Below are 24,569 nucleotides of genomic sequence, written 5' to 3'. Positions count from 1 at the left end.
AACATCACAACAATCACAAGTAAACAGGGCCTCAGCTACCGCTGGCTGGCTGGCTGCTGACCTCCCACACACGCACACGCACACGCACACGCACACGCACACACACACACACACACACACTAGAGCGCTCCGTGCATCACACACACTTGTTTAAAACGGAACTCACCACCTCACATGGTAATGAATTTCACCTTTGACTGTGCATCAGTAGAGGGAATCTGTGTGAAACTTGGCTGGGTGGCCGACGGTGTGTGTGTGTGTGTGTGTGTGTGTGTGTGTGTGTGTGTGTGTGTGTGTGTGTGTGTGTGTGTGTGTGTGTGTGTGTGTGTGTGTGTGCATGTGTGTGTGTGTGGGTGTGTGTGTGTGTGTGGCTTGGCATGAGAGATGAAGCTGAGCAGCAGGAGAAAGTATCAGCGCTCCTCCCAGGTTGAGTTTCCACTGTTTTTCTATGATGTGTTTGCAGAAGCTGTCATGTTGAGACATCGCTACCGTACCTGCTACTGCGCCTTTATTGATAGGAAACACTGAGTCTCAGATTGTCCGTCAGAGAGGCAGAAAACCTGAGACGGCTTGGATTTCACGGAGCTCTGAAGAGAGTGACTCCTGCACCCAGAAATTCACATCAAGGAGTTTTCATCCCGTTTAAAGAACAACAGAAACTATGAACTACATGTCTTCATGGTCTCACACTGGTTTCACACTGTATGGAAAAAAAAAGCTATTTATGTATCTCTTTCTGCAAATATGAGTGTTTTATATGGAATGTTTAGTGATTTAAATAGTGCAGAAACCCGGTAACCTGTTCCTCTATAAATACTTCTATTCTTCTCAGTGTACGTACATATGAAGGTCTCCACTGTTTTCTCACTGGTAAGGTATGTTTTGCTCTTGTTTGCACAGCTTTTTGAATATTTGTACTATGTTGTGTAGTGTGAATAATCCTATTGTTATCAGTAATTTGGTGTCACTTCTTAGTTTGAGAACATACAAAGGAAGTGTAATGAAGCAGGATTTCATCTTTGGTTTGATATAAAAAAGCATTGAAACAATTTTTATATGAATGCTTTGGCTGCATTATGTTATGCATGGTGTTATTACATCCTGCCGGATCTGTTGAGGTTTTGATTCACTTCCTAATAAACTGGTTTGGTGTGATGGCAGATAAGTGCAGCACAAACCAAAGAGCCGCCGCCTCCCTGCAGGCTGGAGTTTAGCTCTTATTGTTCTTATTGGCTCCAGGGGAGATTTACATGCACGCTTTATCCAATCAGAGCTGACACTGAGTGAAAGGTCACACAAGACGAACACAAACAAAACTACAGGCAAAAAACAAACGTCAAGCTAAGACCCTGTTTCAAGTGAAAATGCATCGTTTTGAGATTTCGTTTTAAAAAAGTTTTCAAGACGATGTAAGTTTCCATTGAAATGGCAGAAGTAGTTTTCACGTCACGCCACCAGTTGGTGCTGTTGTTTGTTTTTGTAATGAAACCACACACACATGCAGTGGAGAACAATTGGCTCTAAACGTTAAGAAACATTGTTCTGATTGTCTCTACTGAGCATGTGCAGAACAACAAGTTACTACCAATGTGGTGACCAGGACCAGGACCAGGACCAGGACCAGGACCAGGACCAGGAGCAGGACCAGGAGCAGAGTTTCTACTGTCTACATCGAAATGGAGCCTAAGAGTTTTCAAAAAGTTGTGTTTGTGCTCATTTACAGCATTTCCAAAAAGTTCTACCTTGTGAGCCGTTTTCAGAAACTTGTGTTTTCAGTGACTCTGAGCACAGATGTTGTGAAAAACACAAAAACACAACAAAGGTTTTCTGTTTGTGTCTGAAAGCGTCTGGTAAACGGAGCCTCAGTCAGATATTACAAAGTGAAAAACATATTGAAAATCTTCACCTTTCTTGAGGACCAAAAGGATTTATTAAAATGAAATGAATATTTTATTCAAGTTTTTGGAGTGACAGGGTTTGATTAGCGTTCCATGCTCACCTGTCACTCTGATGGTATGGTTGCTGAGCAGCGTGTTGCTGTGGGCGAGGCGGCAGGTGTACACTCCGGAGTCTTCATACGACACGTTGATGATATGTAACATCCTCTGGCCCAGCCGAGTGCGGTTAGTGTGCACGAGCCCGGCGCCGTCTTTGTACCAGACAACCGACTCCGAGGGGTCTTCCAGGTCACATGACACCTCCAGGGTGTCCCCCACGCTCACCACTGAGTCCTCCAGGTAGGACGTCTCGCTGGACATCGAGTCTACAACCACAAGAGAGGAAAAGACGGTTCAATCAAAGGCTGCAAATGTCTTTACTTTGTGCAACACAAGATAATTAAAAATGTAAATATGAGAGTTTGTGATGAAGAAAGAACACTGAAAAACAAAACGTCACAGGACTGAAGGAAGGAATCTGTATTCCGACATTCAAACAGAAAAAAAAGAAAATTATAAAGGAATTAAGTTTAAAGTATCATCAAGTTTTGAACAAAATGATTTTGGAAAAAGTTAATAACAGTTTTTTTTCAAGTTAAATTCATGTTTTCTCTTCATGCACTCAAAGTCATTTCCTGATTGTGCATCCAGTCACACAGTGATTGACTCTTTAAGCCCCGCCCCCAATGCCACAATACATATACAGTTCTACAGGCTTACTACGGCCATAGTGCACGTGACCAGTGGCAGCGTTTACGAAGAGTTGAATCTGCCACCGTTTCCACGGTAATGGATTTAGAGCATTGTGAAAAAGTTGAGTTTCCAGTGGCTCCCAGCACCGTTGTTGTGTAAACGGACCCACAACGCAGCTAAAGTTTTGCTTTTTCATTTGAAAACGAGGCCTCAAGCCACAGGGTGTGTAAATAGCAACAGCTGGATTCTGAAATCTCCATCGAATCTTAACCACACCTCCTCTACTTTAACAAGTTTTTACTATAAATACTTAAAAGTACATATTTAAACCACTCACACATTGTTCATTTCATTCTTTAATAGTTTGCATTCATTGCTTTTTTTAATTTTCCAGTGTAATTAATCTCAGGCACACATTTTTCGGGGGAAATAAAAAGACGTGACCCGAGAGGCAGCGGTGCAGCGTTAACCAACAAGCCGCTGGCAGGCGACCGGCTCACAAGCCTCTGGAAATCAACTCAAGCTCAACTTCTGATTTCAGCCGGAGGAAGACAGAAAAAATGATCCAACGCTCTCCGTCAAACAGCAGCTCGTTCTTTCGGGCGCCAGCTCAGTGAGAGTCTGGAAAATAAATTAACATGTTTACTGAGGACGGAGGGACAAACAAACACTGTGTTTGCCTGTCAGAGGCGTCAAGTTCTTCAGACCTCAATTACACGTCGTCGTTATGAAGGAGACGGGCCAGAAAGAGACTCTATTATACTGAACGTCACGATGCGCATAGCAAAGCGCCCGAATGAGCCCATGTGCACACAGACCCATCCCCCCTCACACGGGAAGCGAGGTGTGTTCACAGCGTGATTTATGATGGCAGGTACTCTCTCCATTGACCTGCCGAAAGGCCGACGGCGTGACTGAGGCTCACTGACGAGTCGTGAACTCTCACACAGACAGACAGCTCACGTCATGAAATTGGAGTTGAGAGGCAAGGTTGAACTCAGGAGTGGCCCAGACCAGACGCTCTTCACGGGGAATACGTAATCGTGTTTAAATCATAGATGAGCTCCTTGGACGTGAGGCGAGCTGCTGGCGTGGACCGACGTGTCCTCGCACAGCGGCCTGTTTGTGTGGGCGAGCCGACTGGCATCGCTGCAACTCTCAAACACCCCGACGACACGGCATGACGTCAGCTCTCTGAAGGACAGAAGCTTAGAGCCAATAGCTAACGCTACGACCCGCAGGTCAGTTCAAGAAGCTTCGACATGCACAAATAATCCCGTCATTACATTAATATATCAGTGTGTCAGATTGTTCAAGGATTCAAGGATTCACAGACTTGTATTGCTGTTCCATGACATGTTTTTCCATGTCCGGGTACAAAATTCTCTTCCCGAGGTCGTTTTTGCGTTTTCATTCCAGACAAGTTTTTTGTTTACGGCAACATTCTGAAAACTATGTCTGTTTCTACGGAAAAGGCAGAAACATTGAAAATGATGTAGTTATCATGTTGGTCCACTAGTTGGAGCTGTTGTTTGTTTTTGTAACAAAACCACACACACACGCAGCAGAGAACAATGAGCTCTAAACATTAACAGCGGGAGAACACGGACATTCTCGTGGACAGACCACCAGGTTGGATTGTTATTACAGTGACTGTCAAAATAAAAGTACCAAGTCCAAGAGAATATGGACTGGGAGTCATGACACCCTGGAGGAAACATTGTTCTGATTGTCACTACTGAGCATGTGCAGAACTACTAGTTACTACAATAGTGACACGCATGTGCAATGACATGGTTTCAATGAAATATCACTTTCTGGAAAGGTTTGGGACACGTCTCCTGGTAGACACCAGGAGACGTGTCCCAAACCTTTCCAGAAAGTGAGATTTTCCTCAGTTCATATACTAACGGATTTGGAGCAATTTTCAAAAAAGTTGTGTTTTCAGTGACTCTGAGCACCACTGTCGTGTAAACAGACCCCAAAACTATGAACGTTTTGTGTTTTCACTTACTAAAACTAATATTTTGACATGTTAGAATGAGATCTTCCTTTGGACATCAGGAGAAATCTTCTGGGCTGCTTTTCCATTATCCTAAAGTAGCTGGAACTTGGTTCTCCAGAGAAGTTCTTGCTTTCTTTCACGGGGGCTGCAGGTTCTCCTGGCACTCTCTGAAGGCTCCGGTGAGCAGCTGCTCATCAGACGTGGATACATGTTACACCCAGTGACTTGAACTAAACAACACACTGATTTATCCCCTCCGTGTGAAGCTGCTCCTAAATAAAGCCAAAGCAGCGGACCAATCGTGACTCGTTGTCTCTGTCCTGTTACGCCCATTAAAAACACGGGACATGTTAAGTTAATAATGTGCTTAACGTGGCGGTGCAGTTCTCGGCGTGGCCTCCGACTCTGACAGCCATATTTACAGCGGGTTTGTGTTGAAACAAAAAGGTCCATTCAGGAGCAGAAAAAGAGCGCGGCGGCAGAACAGAGCGCGTAAATCAGACGCCAGCGTGAACGGATCGGTACCTTTGTGTACGACTCTGAGAGAAACACGGACCGCAGAATATCTTTGGCTCTTAAATATGAGAGGACGGCGCTTTATGGGGGAGATATAATAATCTCCGGAGACTCGTAGCTCAATTTGGCTTTATGGAGCCGAAGCGCTGGAGCTCAACCTCGTCTAGCTGCTGAAATGAGAAGCAGCATTGAGGAGAGGAAATATCCTCGTTCTGGACATTTAGTTCATTTTTAACGAGGAATTTCACCCAAAAACAGGAGAAACAATCATTTCTGACATTTAACTTATTGTCTAATTATGGAAACTATTTTCAAATGATATTCTTTATAAAAACGTATTCAAATGAACATTTCTGATTTATTACCACTGCTGTTTAAACATACTGAATTTGTGAGATGTTAATATTCAACAGTTTTACCGTTTAAAGATGCCTAATCATGCATGAAGTTTCATTCAAATGCTGAAATTGAGAATCTCACTTTTAATATTTTTTCAACAGTAATTTCTCTAAAAACAAAATAAAACCACATTTCTGGCTCTGATCATGCAGACAGTTTGTTTTCCAAGCACACATTGTGAGCTGCTATCTCTTTTTAAAGACATCTGCACTTGTATTGTCTTCAAAAACAAAGCAAGTGAGTTTTTACACTAATAATTAAGGATTTCAAATCATTTGACAGGTTTTTTATTCATTCTGATGAAAAAGAAAAAGATATTTCTGATATTTAGTCATAGAAAGACTTTATTTTATGTGTTTATATTTACATGCAGTTGCAGTTTATGACATTATTATGCAATAGCATTATCTTGCTGTAAAATGCTTTTTGCTTTCATCCTGGTAAAATAGATACGAGGAGCGTTTTCACACTATTTGTATGTTCACACTGCCAGAGGCTAATAAACAAATGCAATTTATAGAAAGAAGGAAAAGAACAAAGTGGAGATCCATACATGAAAACGTGTTTCTGTGGTGCAACTTAAGAGCGAAGTGAGAAAATATTGGTTTATGCTTCTGATGCTCCACTTTGAAATGCAGATTTGAGGCCGTTTGAATGAAAGTGGATTCAGTTTGAAAGAGTTCATCTCTCAGGACCCGTCCAGCAGACACTGAGCTCCAGCAGAGACACAAACTGCCTCCTCGGACCTCCAACCGAATCTGGAGCTAAACAAATTTGGGATCATGTCTCAAATAATCACTATGAGGTATTATGGGACATATCCACAGGTTTCATTGAATGGAAGAGTGAAAAAGCGACTGTGTAAAGACAGTTAATGAGATGATATAGTCAATTTTGACTTGAAGAAACAAGTCCAGAAACCTTCATCTCCTGGTTTCTGCTTTTCAAAATACCAAATTGAGTGTTTCTAAAAGTTCAGAAACAGGCGCACGGCAAAACTTTACAAACTTTTCTGATGTACAAGCACAAAGACATTGAACATCAGCGTGAGCCTCCTCTCCGAGCGACACTGTGAATGTGATCATGATTCGTTCACATCGTTTGTATTTACAATTTGTTTCTCTCGGCAGCGGCACTGCGTGTTAGAAAAAACAAAAAGCGAATAAGTGAAGGCGCTGCTCTGGTTTTCTGATGGCGTCCAGTCTGATATCATCACATTCCTGCCAGATTCTCGTCTGGTGCAGAGTGAGAGAGAGAGAGAGAGAGTGTGTGTGTGTGTGTGTGTGTGTGTGTGTGTGTGTGTGTGTGTGTGTGTGTGTGTGTGTGTGTGCACGCGTGTGTGTGTGTGTGCGTGCGTGTGTGTGTGTGCGTGTGTGTGTGTGCGCGCGTGTGTGTGTGTGTGCGAGTGTGTGCGTGTGTGTGTGTGTGTGCGTGCGTCTGTGTGTGTGTGTGTGTATTGCAGCACTCTTGCAGGTTCTCTAGGCCAGCTGGAAGCAATGTGTGATATGTGCTTTTACGTGTGTGTGTTGATGCGGCTGTGGATCCAGATAAGTGTGTGTGGGTGTGTGTGTGTGTGTGCGTGCGTGTGTGTGTGTGCGTGTGTGTGTGTGCGCGCGTGTGTGTGTGTGTGCGAGTGTGTGCGTGTGTGTGTGTGTGTGCGTGCGTCTGTGTGTGTGTGTGTGTATTGCAGCACTCTTGCAGGTTCTCTAGGCCAGCTGGAAGCAATGTGTGATATGTGCTTTTACGTGTGTGTGTTGATGCGGCTGTGGATCCAGATAAGTGTGTGTGGGTGTGTGTGTGTGTGTGTGTGTGTGTGTGTGTGTGTGTGTGTGTGTGTGTGTGTGTGTGTGTGTGTGTGTGTGTGTGTGTGTGTGTGTGTCCACAGGCTGGACAGTCACTCCATAAATCAAGAGGCCCCTGCCCTTGCGGCCCTTCTTACCCTCTCGGCTCGATAGGATAACAAATAGCCCTTGAGAATAATCTGAAGTCTGCTTTGAGGCTTTGAGACGCTGCGGAGCGCCGTCCGTCGGAGCGCCGCTCACAGCCTCCATCTTTTTTCTGCGTCTGAAGAGGTTTATTTATCCTCTACAAACTTCTCCAGGGGCCAGCGGGCAGGCTGCGGGATGAAAAGGCCTCTTTATGTAGGGGAGCCTGTCCACGCCTGCCACACACACACACACACACACACACACACACACACACACACACACACACACACACACACACACACACACACACACACACACACACACACACACACACACACACACACACACACACACACACACACACACACACTGGCTGCTGTCCTATCAGCTCTCAGGAGAGATGGCGTTCAACTCAGTTAGCTCACTTTAACCTCATTTACTCTACTTAGTTTAGGTTAGGGTTAGTTAGGGTTAGTTAGGGTTAGTTACGTAGTCGTAACACATCAGGGACTGTTTGCTTTGTTCTATTAACACCCAGTCTGATGTTTTTCTGCTATAAAACTTCTTGAAATGGCAGAAACTGGGTGATATTTGAGGCTTCAGACAATGGTGCTTTGTGTTTGTGAAATTTGGGTCTGGTGGTGGAAAGAATTGATTTTACATACAGAGTCCTGCGTCAAAGGTAGGATTGCTTTCCTGCAGGGAAAACTGATTTCCAGACACAGAAAACATTAGACTGTATCATCACACACACAAAGACGAGTATCAAGAAAGATGCTTTACAGGATAATGTGCAACATTTGGCAGGAACACTAATTACTCACAAACATTGACCAACATGAAGCTGCTGTTTCTCACTGTGCTGTTAGCTGGTAGCTATTTAACTAAACTCCTGTTAACTAGTGACAGAGAACTTCATTAATCCTGAATTGACACTCTCAATGCAATGTCAAAGATGTCCCAACGTAAGGGACATTAGCATTAGCAGTGATCACTTAAGGTGAGGAAGGACATGTTTTAACCAATAACCTTTGGCCGATACCGACGTGAATCGTCAGCAGTTATAGATTTATTCAGTTTTCTATGTGAGAGACAAAATCCCCTCATCTTATCTTCAAAAATTATTATCTTGAAGAAGACAAACATGACTTGTGAGGGTATTTTTCTTTTAGGTGTTTGGACTTTAACAGGAAACCTGCAGCAGCACCGTCTGATGTGCGCCACCTTATTTTCAGCTTTGTTCAATCGCCTCCAACACTTTTCTCACTGACACGACTTTTCAGGATTTAAACACACCACTTTTTACAGAGGTGAAAATGGAAAAACTGACTTCAGATTATCGTCAAAGTGGGATGTCTCAGTGTCAGGATGGATCTCTGGATGTTGTTCAAAAACATTGTCGGTACACCGTGTGCGTACATGGTTGTGTGTGTGTGTGTGTGTGTGTGTGTGTGTGTGTGTGTGTGTGTGTGTGTGTGTGTGTGTGTGTGTGTGTGTGTGTGAGGTCAGCAGCCAGCCAGCCAGCGGTAGCTGAGGTTCTGTTTACACGACAACGTTTCACGTGACAACACCTAATCCGCTAAAAAAAAGGAGAGTGTTTCCACTGCAGCAGCGGACACAGAGACACAGAGACACAGAGACACAGAGACACAGAGACACAGTGACACAGAGACACAGAGACACAGAGACAATGGTGTAGTTAGTATGCCGGGCCACAGGAGGGTGCTGTCGCTTGATTTTGTAATGAAACTACACAGACGTGTGCAGAGAACAAAACACTATAAAGGTGAAGAAAATGGAGAGAACCTGACATCCTAGTGGACTGATGAGGAACCGGATGATATCAGGGAGAGTCTCAACTATTAAACTACTGATCTGGACCATAAAACTAGAATATGGACCGCGGGGCGTACCACTACGGGTCGTACCACTACGGGTCGTACCACTACGGGTCGTACCACTACGGGCCGTACCACTACGGGTCGTACCACTACGGGTTGTACCACTACGGGTCGTACCACTACGCGGCCGCCATGTTTGTTTACAACTGGATGAGCAGGAGGGAGGGGGAGATGAGCAGTAACAGGCTCTGTAGCCTCCATCAGTCTCTGCAGGAGGGAACAGAGACCGTGAAAGAATCTTTCCACTTTGGGAGCCGGGTTAAAAACTTTGTGGATACAGTGGATCAGAACACTGGTGTCGTGTAAACGGACCCCCCAAAAGTGAAGAAAGTTTTGCGGATACACTCGTACCCGTTGTCGTGTAAACGGGGCCTTAAAAGCCAGGCAGCGTTTTCCCGTAAAAGCAGCGGACACCAGCTGAGCCTGTTATTGACAAGCAATTAGAAAGCAATTAGCTCCAAACATTTCATCATTGGAAGCAGATGGTTAGGTCAAAAGTGAGTGTTTGCACCCTTTCAACACACACAGCCACACACACACACACACACACACACACACACACACACACACACACACACACACACACACACACACACACACACACACACACACACACACACACACACACTGAGGTAAATCATGAAATTTTCAGAGTGTTTTCTGATTGTGTCGTCGCTGTCATGGAGGTTTGATGAATGAATTTTCTGCTCCGGAGGAGACAAACAGGCAGCTTGATCTCTGCTCTGCTGGAAAACTGAAAGACTGAGTCCATTTAAAAAATACGTTTTGTCAATTAGGTGTCCGTTAAACTTCCTGCTGGTCCTCCCAGATGATTTATGAAGCGCTGCGTTGGGCTGCTGCTTTGCATAACGCAGCGTCCGCAGGTTCAAACAGGCTGAAGGATCATAAAGGTACAGATTACAGGACTCGCTTTCTTTAACAGGTAGTCTGCTGGAAAGAAAAAACAGCAGTACATACCTTTGTTAAACCATATCTGCATTTCCACTGATTTTCAAAGTGATGGATTTCAGATGGACCAGAGACATCCATCTTTATCAAGTCCCCCTTGTTTTGTATCTTTTACCTGCTTCACCTTCTCTGTGTTTTTAGCCCAACCAGAGGACAACAACCCAACGACTAATGGCCTTTTTTACTGCGGCTGTTTCAGCAGGAGATGGGAAACTTTCCACCGTTTGGGGATTTTCCAGTCAATTATCGTGCAGGTATGACAGGTACTTTGCTTGTGTCGTTGAGGACGACGTCCCCTCGTTAACTTGGATCTATTTTTATGATTTATACCGGTAATTACAATAATAATGCACAGTAGAAACAGTATATGGACAAAATAATTACATTTGACGGCGAGATAAGGAATCAAACCATGCAACAGGAAGACGACTTTGGAAAGTTGTTTTCAGAGGCTCTGAGCTCCGTTGTTGCAAAGACTGACCCAAAACGCAACTGAACTTTTTCCTTTCCACTTAAAAACGTTGTCGTGTAAACAGGGCTGCACGCCGTCTCCCTTCCTTTGACATTACAACATTTCTCAGCATTTCGGTCATCGGTGAAAATAAGAGATTTGATGCGATGATACATTACTGTGTCTTAAAAACCATTGCAGAGACAGACGGCCGGGTTCAGACGTGACGTCGTCCACAGACCCGTCTGCTCGCCGAGTCGCGCCAACAGATTCTCTTACTTCTGCTTCCTCTGCTGGAATCAAACATTAATAAAATCTGCACCAGCCGCCAAGCGTTTGGCAAACCCAACACCGGTCAGACAAGCCAGCATCACATGACCTTCAAACAGGAACTGTGGAGACCCCCCGCCTCCACCCACCACCATCAACAACAACCTCCACCACTGGTACCTCCTGCCCCCCCACCACCACACTTACTCCTTCTGCCCTTCCCTCTCCATCCACCATCAACAACAACCTCCACCACCATTACTTTCACCCCCCCGCCGTACCTCCTGCCCCCCTTCCTCCCACCACCGTTACCTCCTCCCCCCCGTACCTCCTGCCCCCCCTTCCTCCCACCACCGTTACCTCCTCCCCCCCGTACCTCCTGCCCCCCCTTCCTCCCACCACCGTTACCTCCTCCCCCCGTACGTCCTACCCCCTCCACAAAGAGCACATTTCTCTTCCTCCATTTCACAGCTTTGCCAATAGTAAATCCTGCTCATCCTGGAAAAGCTCCCTCTTCTTTTACCCCTTTCTTGTTTTCTTCTTCTTCTCTTTTTTCCTGCACTGTGCAGTGAAGACCTCCTAATCTCTGTTTAATATGGTTTGGCCGGATGTAAATACCTTCGGACAATGGCCTTAATCTGGGCCTGCCTGACAACCTCACACCGCCGAGGAGCAGCCTGCCAGGAGGAGACGGAGAGAAAGGAGGGATGGCTCGGTGGAGATCAAGGAGGTAAAAAAAAAAGGAGGGGGGGGGGGCCCAGCTTGTTGCCTCTATTCTTCTTCTCACTGAGCCGCGCGTTATCAAAAGAGCCTCTAAAATCAAGTTAAAGATAGAGGTTGCCTCTAAACATCCCGCCCCAGCCTGTGCCAGCCACTGACGCCCCCATCAGTGCCGAACCCCCACCCCCTCCACCCCCCTCCGCCCGGCTAACGAGCATCGGAAGCTGCTGTACACATTGAGGATCTTGGCATCGTCCAATCGTCTGAGCTCCTTTCATGCCCTCATCATCAGCCCCCCCCCCCCCCCCCCCCCCCCTGCAGCCTCCGAACGAGGCCGGGGGCTTCTGGTCCGTGGTAATTGTCATTCCAAAGACGAACTGGCCTAGTTTCAATTCAACAGACAAGTGTAAGAAGCTCGGCCCCACAAAAGCCAGGATGTCTGCAGTGTGTGTGTGTGTGTGTGTGTGTGTGTGTGTGTGTGTGTGTGTGTGTGTGTGTGTGTGTGTGTGTGTGTGTGTGTGTGTGTGTGTGTGTGTGCACTGATACAACATAATCACCCTCCCTGAAACAAAACAACACCAAGGAACCAATCTGATTACAAGTTGGCTTTCAATGAGAAAGTCCCAGCGTCTGACTCTGAGCAGACCTTCACTCGGGCTGCTGGACAGAACGCCAGCAGAGGTAAAGTCACAACGTGGGAGCAACAACTTACAACTTCACACAGACTCTGGAGGGAAAGCCCTCCTTGGTCAGCATTCCTGGCTCCTCGGAGGTTTGCTGAATCAGGGAAACGATCGAGAGAGTAAAGAAAAGAGGGAAAACTGGGGCACGTGTGAAAAAATGTTAAGTTTCGTCTGAGGTGAGAAATTTGTGACAAAATTTTCTTTCTCAAAATTGTCCTGATTTGGCATTTTTTCAGCAAATGTTGAAAATGCAGAACAAGATATTGTCAAGAAAGAAAAGGATGAGATGCTGTTGAGAAAATCCTGAACAACTTTGACTTCACTATGAAAGAAAAATTTTAAAAGTTTGCAATGTTGCACAATTCAGTTTGAATTTTGACAATTTGGGTCAAATTAATAAACATCAATCAATTCAGACAATATTCATAATTCATCATAATGTGAAATTTACTTTATACGAAGATGAATCGCTCCAAATTCCACAAGAAATAATGTCACCATGATAACCTTTAAATTTAAACCTTTTGTTGTGGTGCAGAGTATACGTGAATGAAAATGTCCATATTTTTGCAAAAACCAAACAATTACTATCAAAAATGACTCCAATCTAAACATGAAGCTAATTGTAATGAAACTTCTGGTGGAAAATACAGTGAAATGTCCAGAACACTTCTCCTGGAGCTGATGCTTTCTGAATGTGTACATTCCCAGTTAAACATCTGGAGCTGGGATCAGTTCGGGGGACGCACAAAGTTTAAACCCAAATGATTTGGATTGATTAGAAAGAACAAAGAGTTTCCAGAAAGTTCAAAGTGAAGTATGAAGGCGTCGTATCCAGAACCGCACGGAGACGAGGAACAGCTGATGGAAACCACCTCCCAGCACTCTGACGCAGCACCAGGAGACGCCTGATTAAAACATTAAACTCCGACCTCTCTCGACCCCGGCCGGGACCCTGAACTGACCTCTCTGCATGGCGAGTGATGCCGCCCCCACCCACCCCACACACACAACCACGCCCCCACCCACACACACTGAAACACACACTGTGTCTGAGAGTCTCCTGTAGAGAGAACCTCCCCCTCCCTAATGTCGTGCTGATAGCAACGTGTTGTGTGAGCTGACAGAGACGTTAGTGTCATGGAGTGTGATCAATGCACCAGCGCACATGTGTTTGGAACAAACACTCCTAAAACCACCCGTCCACATCACATACACACAACCAGCAGAAAGATAAAGTCGTGGTGCTTTGTCAAATACCACAAAAAGAGTCCTGCACAGTGTTCATGTCTACTCTCTGCTATATTGACACATGATCTAGAGATTAAAGATTAAATCTCAACTAAAAAGCTTTTCAGACTGAGTACGATATTTAATGTTGTATCAACAATGAGACGACTACAATCACTTACTTTGTGAGGTTCACAGGAAGTCAAAAAATAAAGGGCTGGTGGCTTTCTCCCGTTTACACGACGCCAAAGGTGGTGCGTTTTTGAAAAGTTGCAGTTTGGGAGCCATTCTCAAACAGTTGTGTCTTCAGTGACTCCGAGCAACATTGTTGTGGAAAATAAATTGATGATCAACACACAGAATTGAATAATGAGATCAAAACAAATGATATCAATCAAGAACAGTTAACTTATAGGATCGGAGAGCACCATCCACATCCACTGTTTCCAACAGCAAACATCTTCTGCATCACACTCACAATAAGCCTTTGGCGGAGGTGTAGCTGGAGGCCACGTGTTTCCACTCTCAGGTTGAGATCAGCAAGACGTGAAAGCGTTTACTACTCCGTTTACGATGCTGTTTATTAGTGCGGCGGGACTGCTCGCTTCTGTCTCTGCATCGTTCAGCCTGAAACCTGCTGCTGCTCTCAGCCACCATGTGCTTCTGATCACTGGGAGCGGCGAGAAACCGGTCAGACTCTTCGTATCGCCCTGCTTGCTGTCATTACTCTCCTCTGAGCAGCACCCTGCGGGTTCATGGTGGAACTCCTCAATGAGAGACTGTTAGAGAGTTTGCTCGTGAGAGCCGGGCAGGAGCAGGAAAGCTGTTTAATCCCATCATTCCTCTCTCCCGCCTCGCTCCAGGAGCGGCCTCCACTCCGTGGAAATGGACAGAAAGAGGAGGGAAATAGAACAACTGCAGCACAGTTGTTCTCAGACATCTGTAGTTACACTCTCAACATTGCAATATTCTACCTCTATTATCACAGTCTATACAAACCCAGTCAAAGTAAATTGAATAAGCAGAAAACAAAATCCCAAATTTCTCAATTTCTCCTTTACATTTCACAGTAAACACTATGTTAGCATTGCTAACCAGTTCGCTTTGCCCTGCAGGTACCCGGGCAGGCCCTCGTTGCCATGGTAACCTTTCGAGTAACCACGGTGACAAGGTCTCAGTGTTTTCTGCTGCAAAAAAGTCCACAATGTTAAGTTGTTGTGTTCAGACTGTGACGACTGAGACGACACACCACAGATAAACCAGCAATGAGGTGGACGAGCAATGAGGGGAAAAGTTGTCACATGAGGAAAAAATGCAGCCAATTACCAATTCTACACTCAGAAATAACATTTTATGGGGTTTAAAAAAAAAAAAAAAAATTCTGACACAAGTTATTTTAAAAACCCCAAAGTGGAGTCAGCGCTACTGTCACTGCCCCACCGTCAGCCAGCACACCATGTCTTACCATCTCCTTCTTCCATTACGCCCCGCAGACAGCACAAAGCTTTATTATTTTAGCTCTCTTGGCAAAATAACATGAGGAGTGTGGTGGTGGTGGGGGGTTCAATATTAGATGTGTCAGCTGCCCTGAATGTGGGTGAGCTTTAAACAGAAGCGCATGTGGGAGCGATGGAGAGACTCCCGATACTTCTGAGACACAGACACATGGAGGGATGAACCAGCCGAGAAAGAAAGAAAGAAAGAAAGAAAGAAAGAAAGAAAGAAAGAAAGAAAGAAAGAAAGAAAGAAAGAAAGAAAGAAAGAAGTCCTTAAGTTAGTGGCCTTGTAACCTTGTAATGTAGGAGAATAAGTTGGCACACACAGATACAGGTTTTCATTTCTTTCTGGGATGTTGCGCAACATGACTTTGCTGTAGTGTTAATCTGAACTGGACCTCTACGTCCATCTCAGTCTACTCTTCACAGACGGTACCACCTCGTCTTCAGTTCTGTCCCCGCAGAGACGGAGCAGAGCAGCGCTGTTCAATCGGGTTGCCGTGCCGCTAGTGCGCACGAGGGACACACACACAGTATTGAACAGCGTCTGCTGGCGCTCAGTTTCCATTCACAGAAATGTAAATGGAGCGCAGCCGAGCCAGACGGCTCTGCTTCTGGTTAGTGGTCAGTGAGACGGAAGGAGAGCGAGATGGAGGGAGGAAGAGAACAAGACGGAGCTCTGCTTTAAAGAATGGATCATCTACAAGACAGGCAGACAAAACCTTTAAAATGTTTAAAAATATCAACTGTAAAATGATGAGGAAAGCATATCGAGATTAAGCTGTTTTAATAAATGTTGCCCTGTTTTGCGTGTTAATGGAGGACGGTTTCTCCAGCATGGGCAATTAATTCATTTTTACGGCCCCATTTCCACAACGTTTTCAAGTGAAAAATCTAAACTTTTGTTGTGACGACCGTGCCCCAGTGAAAACACAACTTTGTGAAAGGTGGAACTTTTCAAAAACACTCTGACTCCTTTGCCATGTAAACGGTAAAAAACACAACTTTCTAAAAACACCAAGTCGCTGATATAATTAAAGCTGGCAAAGTGAACCGACAAACAAAAGGAATGTGGCTCAAGAGCCATTTGGGCTCCAGAGGGGCAGTCAGAGGGTTGAGTGATGGGAGGGACGGATCAAGTGTGTGTGTGTGTGTGTGTGTGTGTGTGTGTGTGTGTGTGTGTGTGTGTGTGTGTGTGTGTGTGTGTGTGTGTGTATTGGACTCAGTACAGCTCAGTACACAACCTGCCATCTGTTTGCCTCTGCCAGCAACAAAATACACTTTCAATGGTGTTAGCTTGAATCAAACACACACACACACACACACACACACACACACACACACACACACACACACACACACACACACACACACACACACACACGAGCATGAACAGTCCCTCGCATACAAACATGTTCAAACATGCACCACGTATATTGGCTCGTTTTGCTATCACCATCCATCATAACAATTCTGTTAAAAGTCAAACCAATAAATCCACATGTCAGCACGACTGTGGGGAATAAAGGAACAAATAAGAGGCAAGACAGCTGAAAGAAGACATGTTACTTTCAATAAAATATGAAAACTGTTCTCTTCACGGCGCCGTCAGATTGAGCTGTAGCTGCATCCGAGTAATCCCCGCCTCCCCCACCCTCCCCCACCCTCCCCCACCCTCCCCCACCCTCCCCCACGTATGGAAGCCGTCTTCCTGATGCGACACAACGGGCCTTTTTGTTCTCCTCCATGTCTGCCTTATCTGTTAAGTATCTCAACAATTTCCTTAAGGGGAGATTTGTAATTAAAAACCTGCCGTATGTCAACACCACTGTCAGCTGGCGGGCTAAAGAAGCACCCTGAACCGCAGCCAGAGGTAGAGCAGAGGACACGTACAGGTGTGTATGCACGCACACACACACACACACACACACACACACACACACACACACACACACACACACACACACACGCACACACACACACGTGTACATGCAGTCCAGACATCACAGGGCCGAGGGGGGGGGGGGGGGGTGTATGCAGCCATCAAAGAGCCAACATCAAACCCACAAGAAACAATGAATCAAATTAAAGGAAGAAGTCATCTGCTTTGCTTTCGAAGGTGACTCCTTTACTCATTTAAGTATTTTTAGTTTGCATTAGTGATGCACCGATAGAAGGACGAGTACAAGAAGGTTTACAACAGCGGTGTCTAACATAAGGCCCATGGGCTGCAGCCGGACCGCAAGAGGTTCCAATCCACCCGACAAACCATCAAGTAAATTGTAAAGATTTAAAAGAAAACACAGGTTCATCTAATAGGGATGAACTGGTACCATTTTTTTGAAGGACAGGTACAAGTCTGGTTATGTATAGCTACTTGCCGATACTGAGAATCAATACGAGTACCTATTAAATGCCAATAAGCCTAAATCATACTTGGTACACGAAGGCTAAGCAAAGACTCCTTCACAACATCCATGCATGTGCGTGACTGTCGGCTTTTGGCTTCACTGAAATGTTCTGGAATAAGGCGGATCAGCGGCTTTCCTTGGAAGCAATTTGAGTGCTCCAACTACGTTTACTGAAGTTAAAGGTAAAGCCAGGATTGTGTTAGAGCTCCAATTCCAGTCAACATGCAGATATCGGAGCCTCACATGGTGCATGAGCACCGACTCATCAAACCCACGTAACCTGCTGCTTTATTAAGATATAAGGAGCAGAAATAGCCCCCCCCCCCCCCCCCCCCCCTCGGCAGTCCTGCTTCCTCATGTGAAGTCCTCTGGAAACCTAATTGCCCATCTCTGGATTTGAAGAAGATTAGAAAACATGTCAAAGAAAGGAAGAATGAGAGAGAATATCGGGGAGGATTTGGACTTGAAATGTGTTCATCTGGGTGTCGTGTGATGTAATGAGTGTGTATGCGCTGAGAAATGAAGTGAAATTGAAAATAAAAAACACCCACTGAGGAAAAGGTGGCGGCAGTTGGATGTGAGCAGAACACACAGACAGGTCTGTGTTTTCATCCATAATTCATCGGGCGGCATGCTGAGAGGATTTCAAAGGGCATTAATGAGGTGTATTAATACACACATCGCCGCGGCCTGCAGACGAGGCCTGACGGAGGCTGCCGGCTGGCAGTGACCTTCTGATCTACAGCTGTCTGATAATTCTGCTGCACAGCGAGGTGAACACTTCTGACAAGATTTCAATCAAAATGAAGGGATGTGTTGTGGTTCGCAGGCAGCTTCACCGGCGCAGGGAGCACTGGTTCGAGTCCAGACTTGGGGGTCTTTTCTATCACTTGCCTTAGTTTGCACTGAAGGTTAATCAATGACTTGGGTTTAAACCAGAGGTGTCATCCAGCTCAGAGGTCACATTCACCCAGCTTTGCTGGACCGGTAAAATAGAGCCACAATAACCTTTAAATGCAATTTCTTTGTTGTTAACGTATTGAAAATGTTGATATTTTCACACACACACACACACACACACACACACACACACACACACACACACACACACACACACACACACACACACACACACACACACACACACACACACACACACACACACACACACACACACACACACACACACACACACGACAGAGAAACGACTCCAATCTCAACATAAAGTCAATTTTAATGAAACCTTCTTGTGCAAAATCCAGTGAAATGTCCAGAATCGTCTCCTGAAGCTGTTGCATTCTGGGAGTTTTTACCGACCCCCCCTGACAGCGTGGCTCTGAGGCTGTTTGATAACAACCCGGGAGCTTTCATGGCAGCATCACGAGGTCTCAGCTCGGCTCTCAGCATTGTGTTTGTGTTGCTTGTCAAAAGAAATTTGTAAAAAAAAATGTTTTTGAAATCGATGTTTTCTTCGTTATCATTACAACTTGATGGTGGTTTGGCCCAATTGGAGCGACTTGCGGGTTGGTTTTGGCCCACGGGCTTTATGTTTGACACCCCTGGTCTAGAAGATGATGAGATAGATGGAAAACTAAATACCCTGCTTGGAGTCTCAGTTTTTTGTTTTTTTAATGACGGATATTTCCATCATTCCATCTTCTAACCCTATTTTACCCAGTTTAATGTCACAGCCCCCCCAAAAGGAAACATTAGTCATTTAAAGACAGAAATTCACCTGAAAGTATATATGTGTTTGAAGGAAACTCATGGAGTCATACTGAGTTCATTGGTACTGCATCTGATATGAAAACCCTTGAATAAGACTTGGCACTTCTGCTTAATCCTTGTAAAAACAGAGTCTAGACAACAAAACTATGGAAACAGACTCAAAAAAATCCCTCTGAGCAGAATCTGCTCCACACATGAAGAGAGAAAACTTTGCTTTCTAAAGTTTAGAAACATGTTCATGTCTGTCGCTTGTCCTGATCAGTTACTCACATTATTCTTGTAAAACACTTGATTGTTCACACTTTTCTTCCAAATTTAAAGTTCCATCATTGTGAAATTTGCAGAGCATGAAAGCAACACAGCTCAGCTGGTAGAGCAGGAGACTCTCAGTCTGAAGGTAGAGGGTTTATGTCCAACACCGGGCACCACCTTCCTGTGGGCTCTCCACCTTCCTGTGGGCTCTCCACCTTCCCGTGGGCTCTCCACTTTCCCGTGGGCTCTCCACCTTCCTGTGGGCTCTCCACCTTCCTGTAAGCTCTCCACCTTCCTGTGGGCTCTCCACCTTCCTGTGGGCTCTCCACCTTCCTGTGAGCTCTCCACCTGCAGGAAGGTTCTTAATAGTGCAATGTGATCTGGGTGACGGTGCTCAGACTGACACCACCACCACCCGGGAACAGATCAGCAGGAGAAGATAGATGGACACAAGCAACATGTTTAAAAATGTAATTTTCTGCAGGTCAGTCTTTTGCATAACATTGTTGCACATGTTGATGAGAATCAGTTTGTGATAAATAGTGCAGCCCTACAGATAATAACATGACAGAGATGAAGCAGATGCACTGACGACCTGAAGGTTTCATATGAGGTTTTAACAGCTTGTGTTGTTTAGCATCTCCAGGTCAACAACCAAAATCAATAAAGGTGCAATGTTTTGTATAAAAAACCTGTAGAAATGGCTCGCCGAAGCCCAGGAGGAGTCCCCCACTCTATAATCCCTTGTAAAATGCTGCTCTAAGCTGTGTTTAATGTCTAATTCCCATCCAGAAAACTGCCTCAAGTGTCTGGTGGATTAAGTGCTTGATGGACTGAGGATAGAACAGCCATTGTTCAACAAGTCGTCGTTCTGCAGAGCTTGTTTGGCCTGTCGCTTCCCCCGCTTGCCAAAAGATTTCCTGATAATGTTGCCAGAGAACTACATTTCACAGAGCGACTTGGAAAATCGTCCTGCAGAAAAAGAGGAGTTTAAATTTATGCCTAAATTGTGAGGAACGGGCCAATTTTGTGAGAGCCATGTTAAGCCCACACATGGAGCGGCGCTCATTTCCATAATTGGATGATTAAAGGGTGGCGATGTAGAGAGCTCTGCAGTAAATAACACCGCCAGGATACTCCAGGAAATAAGCCTATAAATGCTCAGTAAGGAGGCAGAAGTGTCTCTTAAGGGCTCAAAGAACACATGCAGCTTCTTCTGAGAAAAGGTCCATCAGCAGGATCATCTGTGAGTTAGAATCACCAGAGCTGTTAATCACCTCAAATAGATGCTTACGATGGGGAGGCTCTTTTAACTCGTCTGGATGAGAGAAATTAGGTGAAAACTTTACGGAAAAAGACCGGAGGCTCAAAGAATCCCAGGCCGTGAAGGAAAGTGCCTCATTTCATGAAGCGGAAATATCTGACTGTCCATTGGTGGACGGTACAAATATTACAAAGACACAATCTACCACTATGTTTACTTCAGCTGTGTTGTTTTCATCTCGTTGACCTTGAAGCACAACAGACTTTTTGTTGATCGCAGGACAGATGTTGTGTTATTTTAAGTAAGCAGCATGTTTCCTTCATGCAGGTGGAGAACAACATGCCATCAACATTAACGATGGGAGTACACACACATTCATATGAACAATATCTGTTGTATTAAAGAAGCATTCCTCCTTCAGTGAATAAGGGATTAATAAAGTTGTAACGGTAAATTAAAGCTCACGGGACATGAAGAGCTCTGCAACTGATTTCAAGCTCATTGAGACTTTAGAGATTAAAATTGCATTACTAATGGAATCATAGTAATCTGTTACAATCTCCGTAATTAGAGCAGATTTACCTGGTACGCCTTCAAGTGTCACATTGAATCTCAAGTTCCACTCTGTGTGTGTGTGTGTGTGTGTGTGTGTGTGTGTGTGTGTGTGTGTGTGTGTTAATTGTTGAGCTTAAATCTGCAAATGCAGCAGTTTTAAGGAGCCTCTTAATGACCCAAACAAACCCTGCTGACATTTACAGTCCTTGCCAGGGGGAGAGAGGGTGTGTGACAGGCGTAAGGGGGGGTCACTGACCCCACACACACACACACACACACACACACACACACACACACACACACACACACACACACACACACACACACACACACAGCAAATTGGGAATTTATTTGACACTGTCATTTTTATTCTTTTTGTTTGGGATTTTAAAGGGCAGCACTGTAATTAGATTTTTATAGGCTGTAAAATGACCAATGCAGTCTGGGTGAAAACAAAACAAAAAACATTTATTTGAATTATGACACTTTGAATATGTGAAGTTTAACAGAGCGGATGGATCAGGCCTATGGATCTGTTTTTATATGTATAGTTTATAAAATGCTTTTCAAAACTTTGCGTAAACGGACCCAAAACGCAACAAAGCGTTCCTGTTTTCACTCAAAATCGTTTTCATGTAAATGCGCCTAAAAGGTTTTTAGTTTTTTTCCCCTCATGAGGAACTGAAGTTGCTTCAATCTAAATACTTTTGATCTATTTTGTGGTAGCAACGAATGATCAAGAGAGGCGAGATAAACACCCCCCCACCCCCACCCCATCCCCCGACCCCGGATCAGACGTCGCATCCACACTGGCAGAAGTACTCAGTGTCTTGTAATCGATTACTTTAAATCATGGTTGTGAGATTTTGGTAAACTTTCAAGGGCATTTTCATCATTGGCACCTAATCATTACGAACACACACACACACACACACACACACACACACACACACACACACACACACACACACACACACACACACACACACACACACACACACACACACACACACACACACACACACACACACACACACACACACACACAGAGAGAGGGGAAACTGCCATCTGCCAGTAAACGACAGTCATTTTGCCCCGACTGCTCATCCATCTGTGGACGATGGGAAGTCCACTGGAGGCCAGAGGGCTGCAGGGGAGGCAGGGGTGGTGGACGGGGGAGACGGGGGAGGCGGGGGAGACGGGGGAGACGGGGGAGGCGGGGGAGACGGGGGAGGCGGGGGAGGCGGGGCATGGGCCGGAGCTGCTGGCCAGGCACAAACCACGGTGAAGGGGAGGGAATCGTGCAAAAGTTCCACAACTCGTGAAAACAAATCAACAACTTTAACCTGAAAGGCTTCATCCAGCTGCAGGGAACCGGATCAGAACCAGCTGACAACTAGTGGAAAGCAGGTTACACCTGGTCGGCGGAGTACTGGAGAACCTCCACACACACGGGAAGAACGTGCAAACTCCACACAAAAGCCCTAAAGCAGGGTAGTCAAACATAAAGACCGTGGGCCACCAACCGGCCGCAAGAGGCTTCCAACCAGCTTCCAACCGGCTTCCAACCGGCTTCCAACCGGCTTCCAACCGGCTTCCAACCGGCTTCCAACAGGCTTCCAACCGGCTTCCAACCGGCTTCCAACCGGCTTCCAACCGGCTTCCAACCGGCTTCCAACAGGCTTCCAACCGGCTTCCAACCCGCTTCCAACCCGCTTCCAACCGGTTTCCAACCGGTTTCCAACCGGCTTCCAACCGGCTTCCAACAGGCCAAACCACCAAGAGAAAAAGTAAAACTTCTCATAAAATGTTGAATTTTTTCAAACAAATTTCTTTCGAGTAGTGGACACGACACCACACTGGGACCCAAGCTGAGACATCGTTGACACCCAAAGCTGTGAGGTCTCTGTGTCTCACCTTGTGTTTCCAATTAACCAATGTTCCACTTGTGTCCACTCCTCCCTTGTGTATTTAAACTCCTCTCCCTCTGTTGTCCTTGTTGGATTGTCTCGCCAACATGTCTCGCCTCTTGTCGTCTTGTCGCGCCACTCGTCATCACCCTTGTGTCCCCTGTGTCTCCTCATGTTCCCTGGACTTTGTTGCAATAAACCTGTTTTTTACGGAACTGGCTGAGTCTGTGTTTGGGTCCACCCTGCACAACCCTGACAGAACGATCTGACCATCATGGACCCAGCGGACTCACCAGTTCCACACAAATCCTTCAAGATTCCCTGTGACCTGTTACCGTCCGGCCTCTGCTCCTCTGGCCTCTTCCCCCCAGTCTCTAGTTTCCCGTGTTCCCTGACCCGTCAGTCCCCGTTCCTAGTTTCCCTTTGGCCCCCGGGCCTCCTATCATTTTTATCAATAAACAAAATGATTTATTTCGGCCTTCTGTAAATTCAACAATGAATCCAGGCATCCGTGAAAGGGTTGATGAAGCTGCGATTCCCTCCACACACACACACACACACACACACACACACACACACACACACACACACACACACACACACACACACACACACACACACACACACACACACACACACACACACACACACACACACAGCAGTGTTTAAAGTGTGTCAGAATCTTTTTAAATCACTCACATAAAAAAGGGAGAGGCAGAAAAAACAACTCTCGACTAACGCCTCCAAAAAGAAACAGATTACTTTGCTGTGTTACTTTTCTTTTTGCGCAGTAAGGAGAGATTAAAGCAAACAGAGTCGACGTTTACTTTGGATTGATCTCTGGGTTTTTCGCCGCCTCCAGAACAAAGAGGAAGAATTGCGCGGAGCTCAGTAAACCGAGAAGAGTCCAATTAAATCCTCCTTGTAAAAAAATAAAGAGAGTAGGACCATAAACAATAAATGTGCCTTTTAAAACGCCCTCATTTGAAGTGATGAACACAGAGCGAAGGGAGGGGATTAAGAAAGCAGATGGAAAATGAAATGTTGAACAAATGAGGGAAAGAGGAAGAAGAACTCCATTCAACTGTTTTTCATGTTTGCTCTTCACTTTCACTGATGTTTTGTGTGTGAAGATGCTCATTTTGTCCCTAAGAAACCCTCGGATCAATCCTCGGATATTCTTCATTCTAGGAATGCACCAATATCAATACCGATAACAACTCCAGTATTGGGAATTGTTCCAATACTGAA

General features: G+C 45.3%; 1 protein-coding gene across 6 annotated transcripts in view; it reads right to left on the bottom strand.

Moving 5' to 3' along the window:
* fgfr3 (fibroblast growth factor receptor 3) overlaps window positions 1-24,569 on the bottom strand; it is a 90,393-nt gene that overhangs the window by 59,035 nt on the left and 6,789 nt on the right. For all 6 annotated transcript variants that reach the window (XM_080480881.1, XM_080480878.1, XM_080480879.1 and 3 more), the window contains exon 3: window positions 2,000-2,263. In XM_080480881.1, coding sequence (XP_080337007.1) covers window positions 2,000-2,263 — 264 coding nt within the window. The remainder of the gene's footprint in view (window positions 1-1,999; window positions 2,264-24,569) is intronic.

The sequence above is a fragment of the Lipophrys pholis genome (assembly GCF_963383615.2).
Source record: "Lipophrys pholis genome assembly, chromosome: 14".
Taxonomy (NCBI): Eukaryota; Metazoa; Chordata; class Actinopteri; order Blenniiformes; family Blenniidae; genus Lipophrys; species Lipophrys pholis.
The sequence above is the reverse complement of the archived record's forward strand: the minus strand, read 5'-3'. Positions and strand labels throughout refer to the sequence as shown.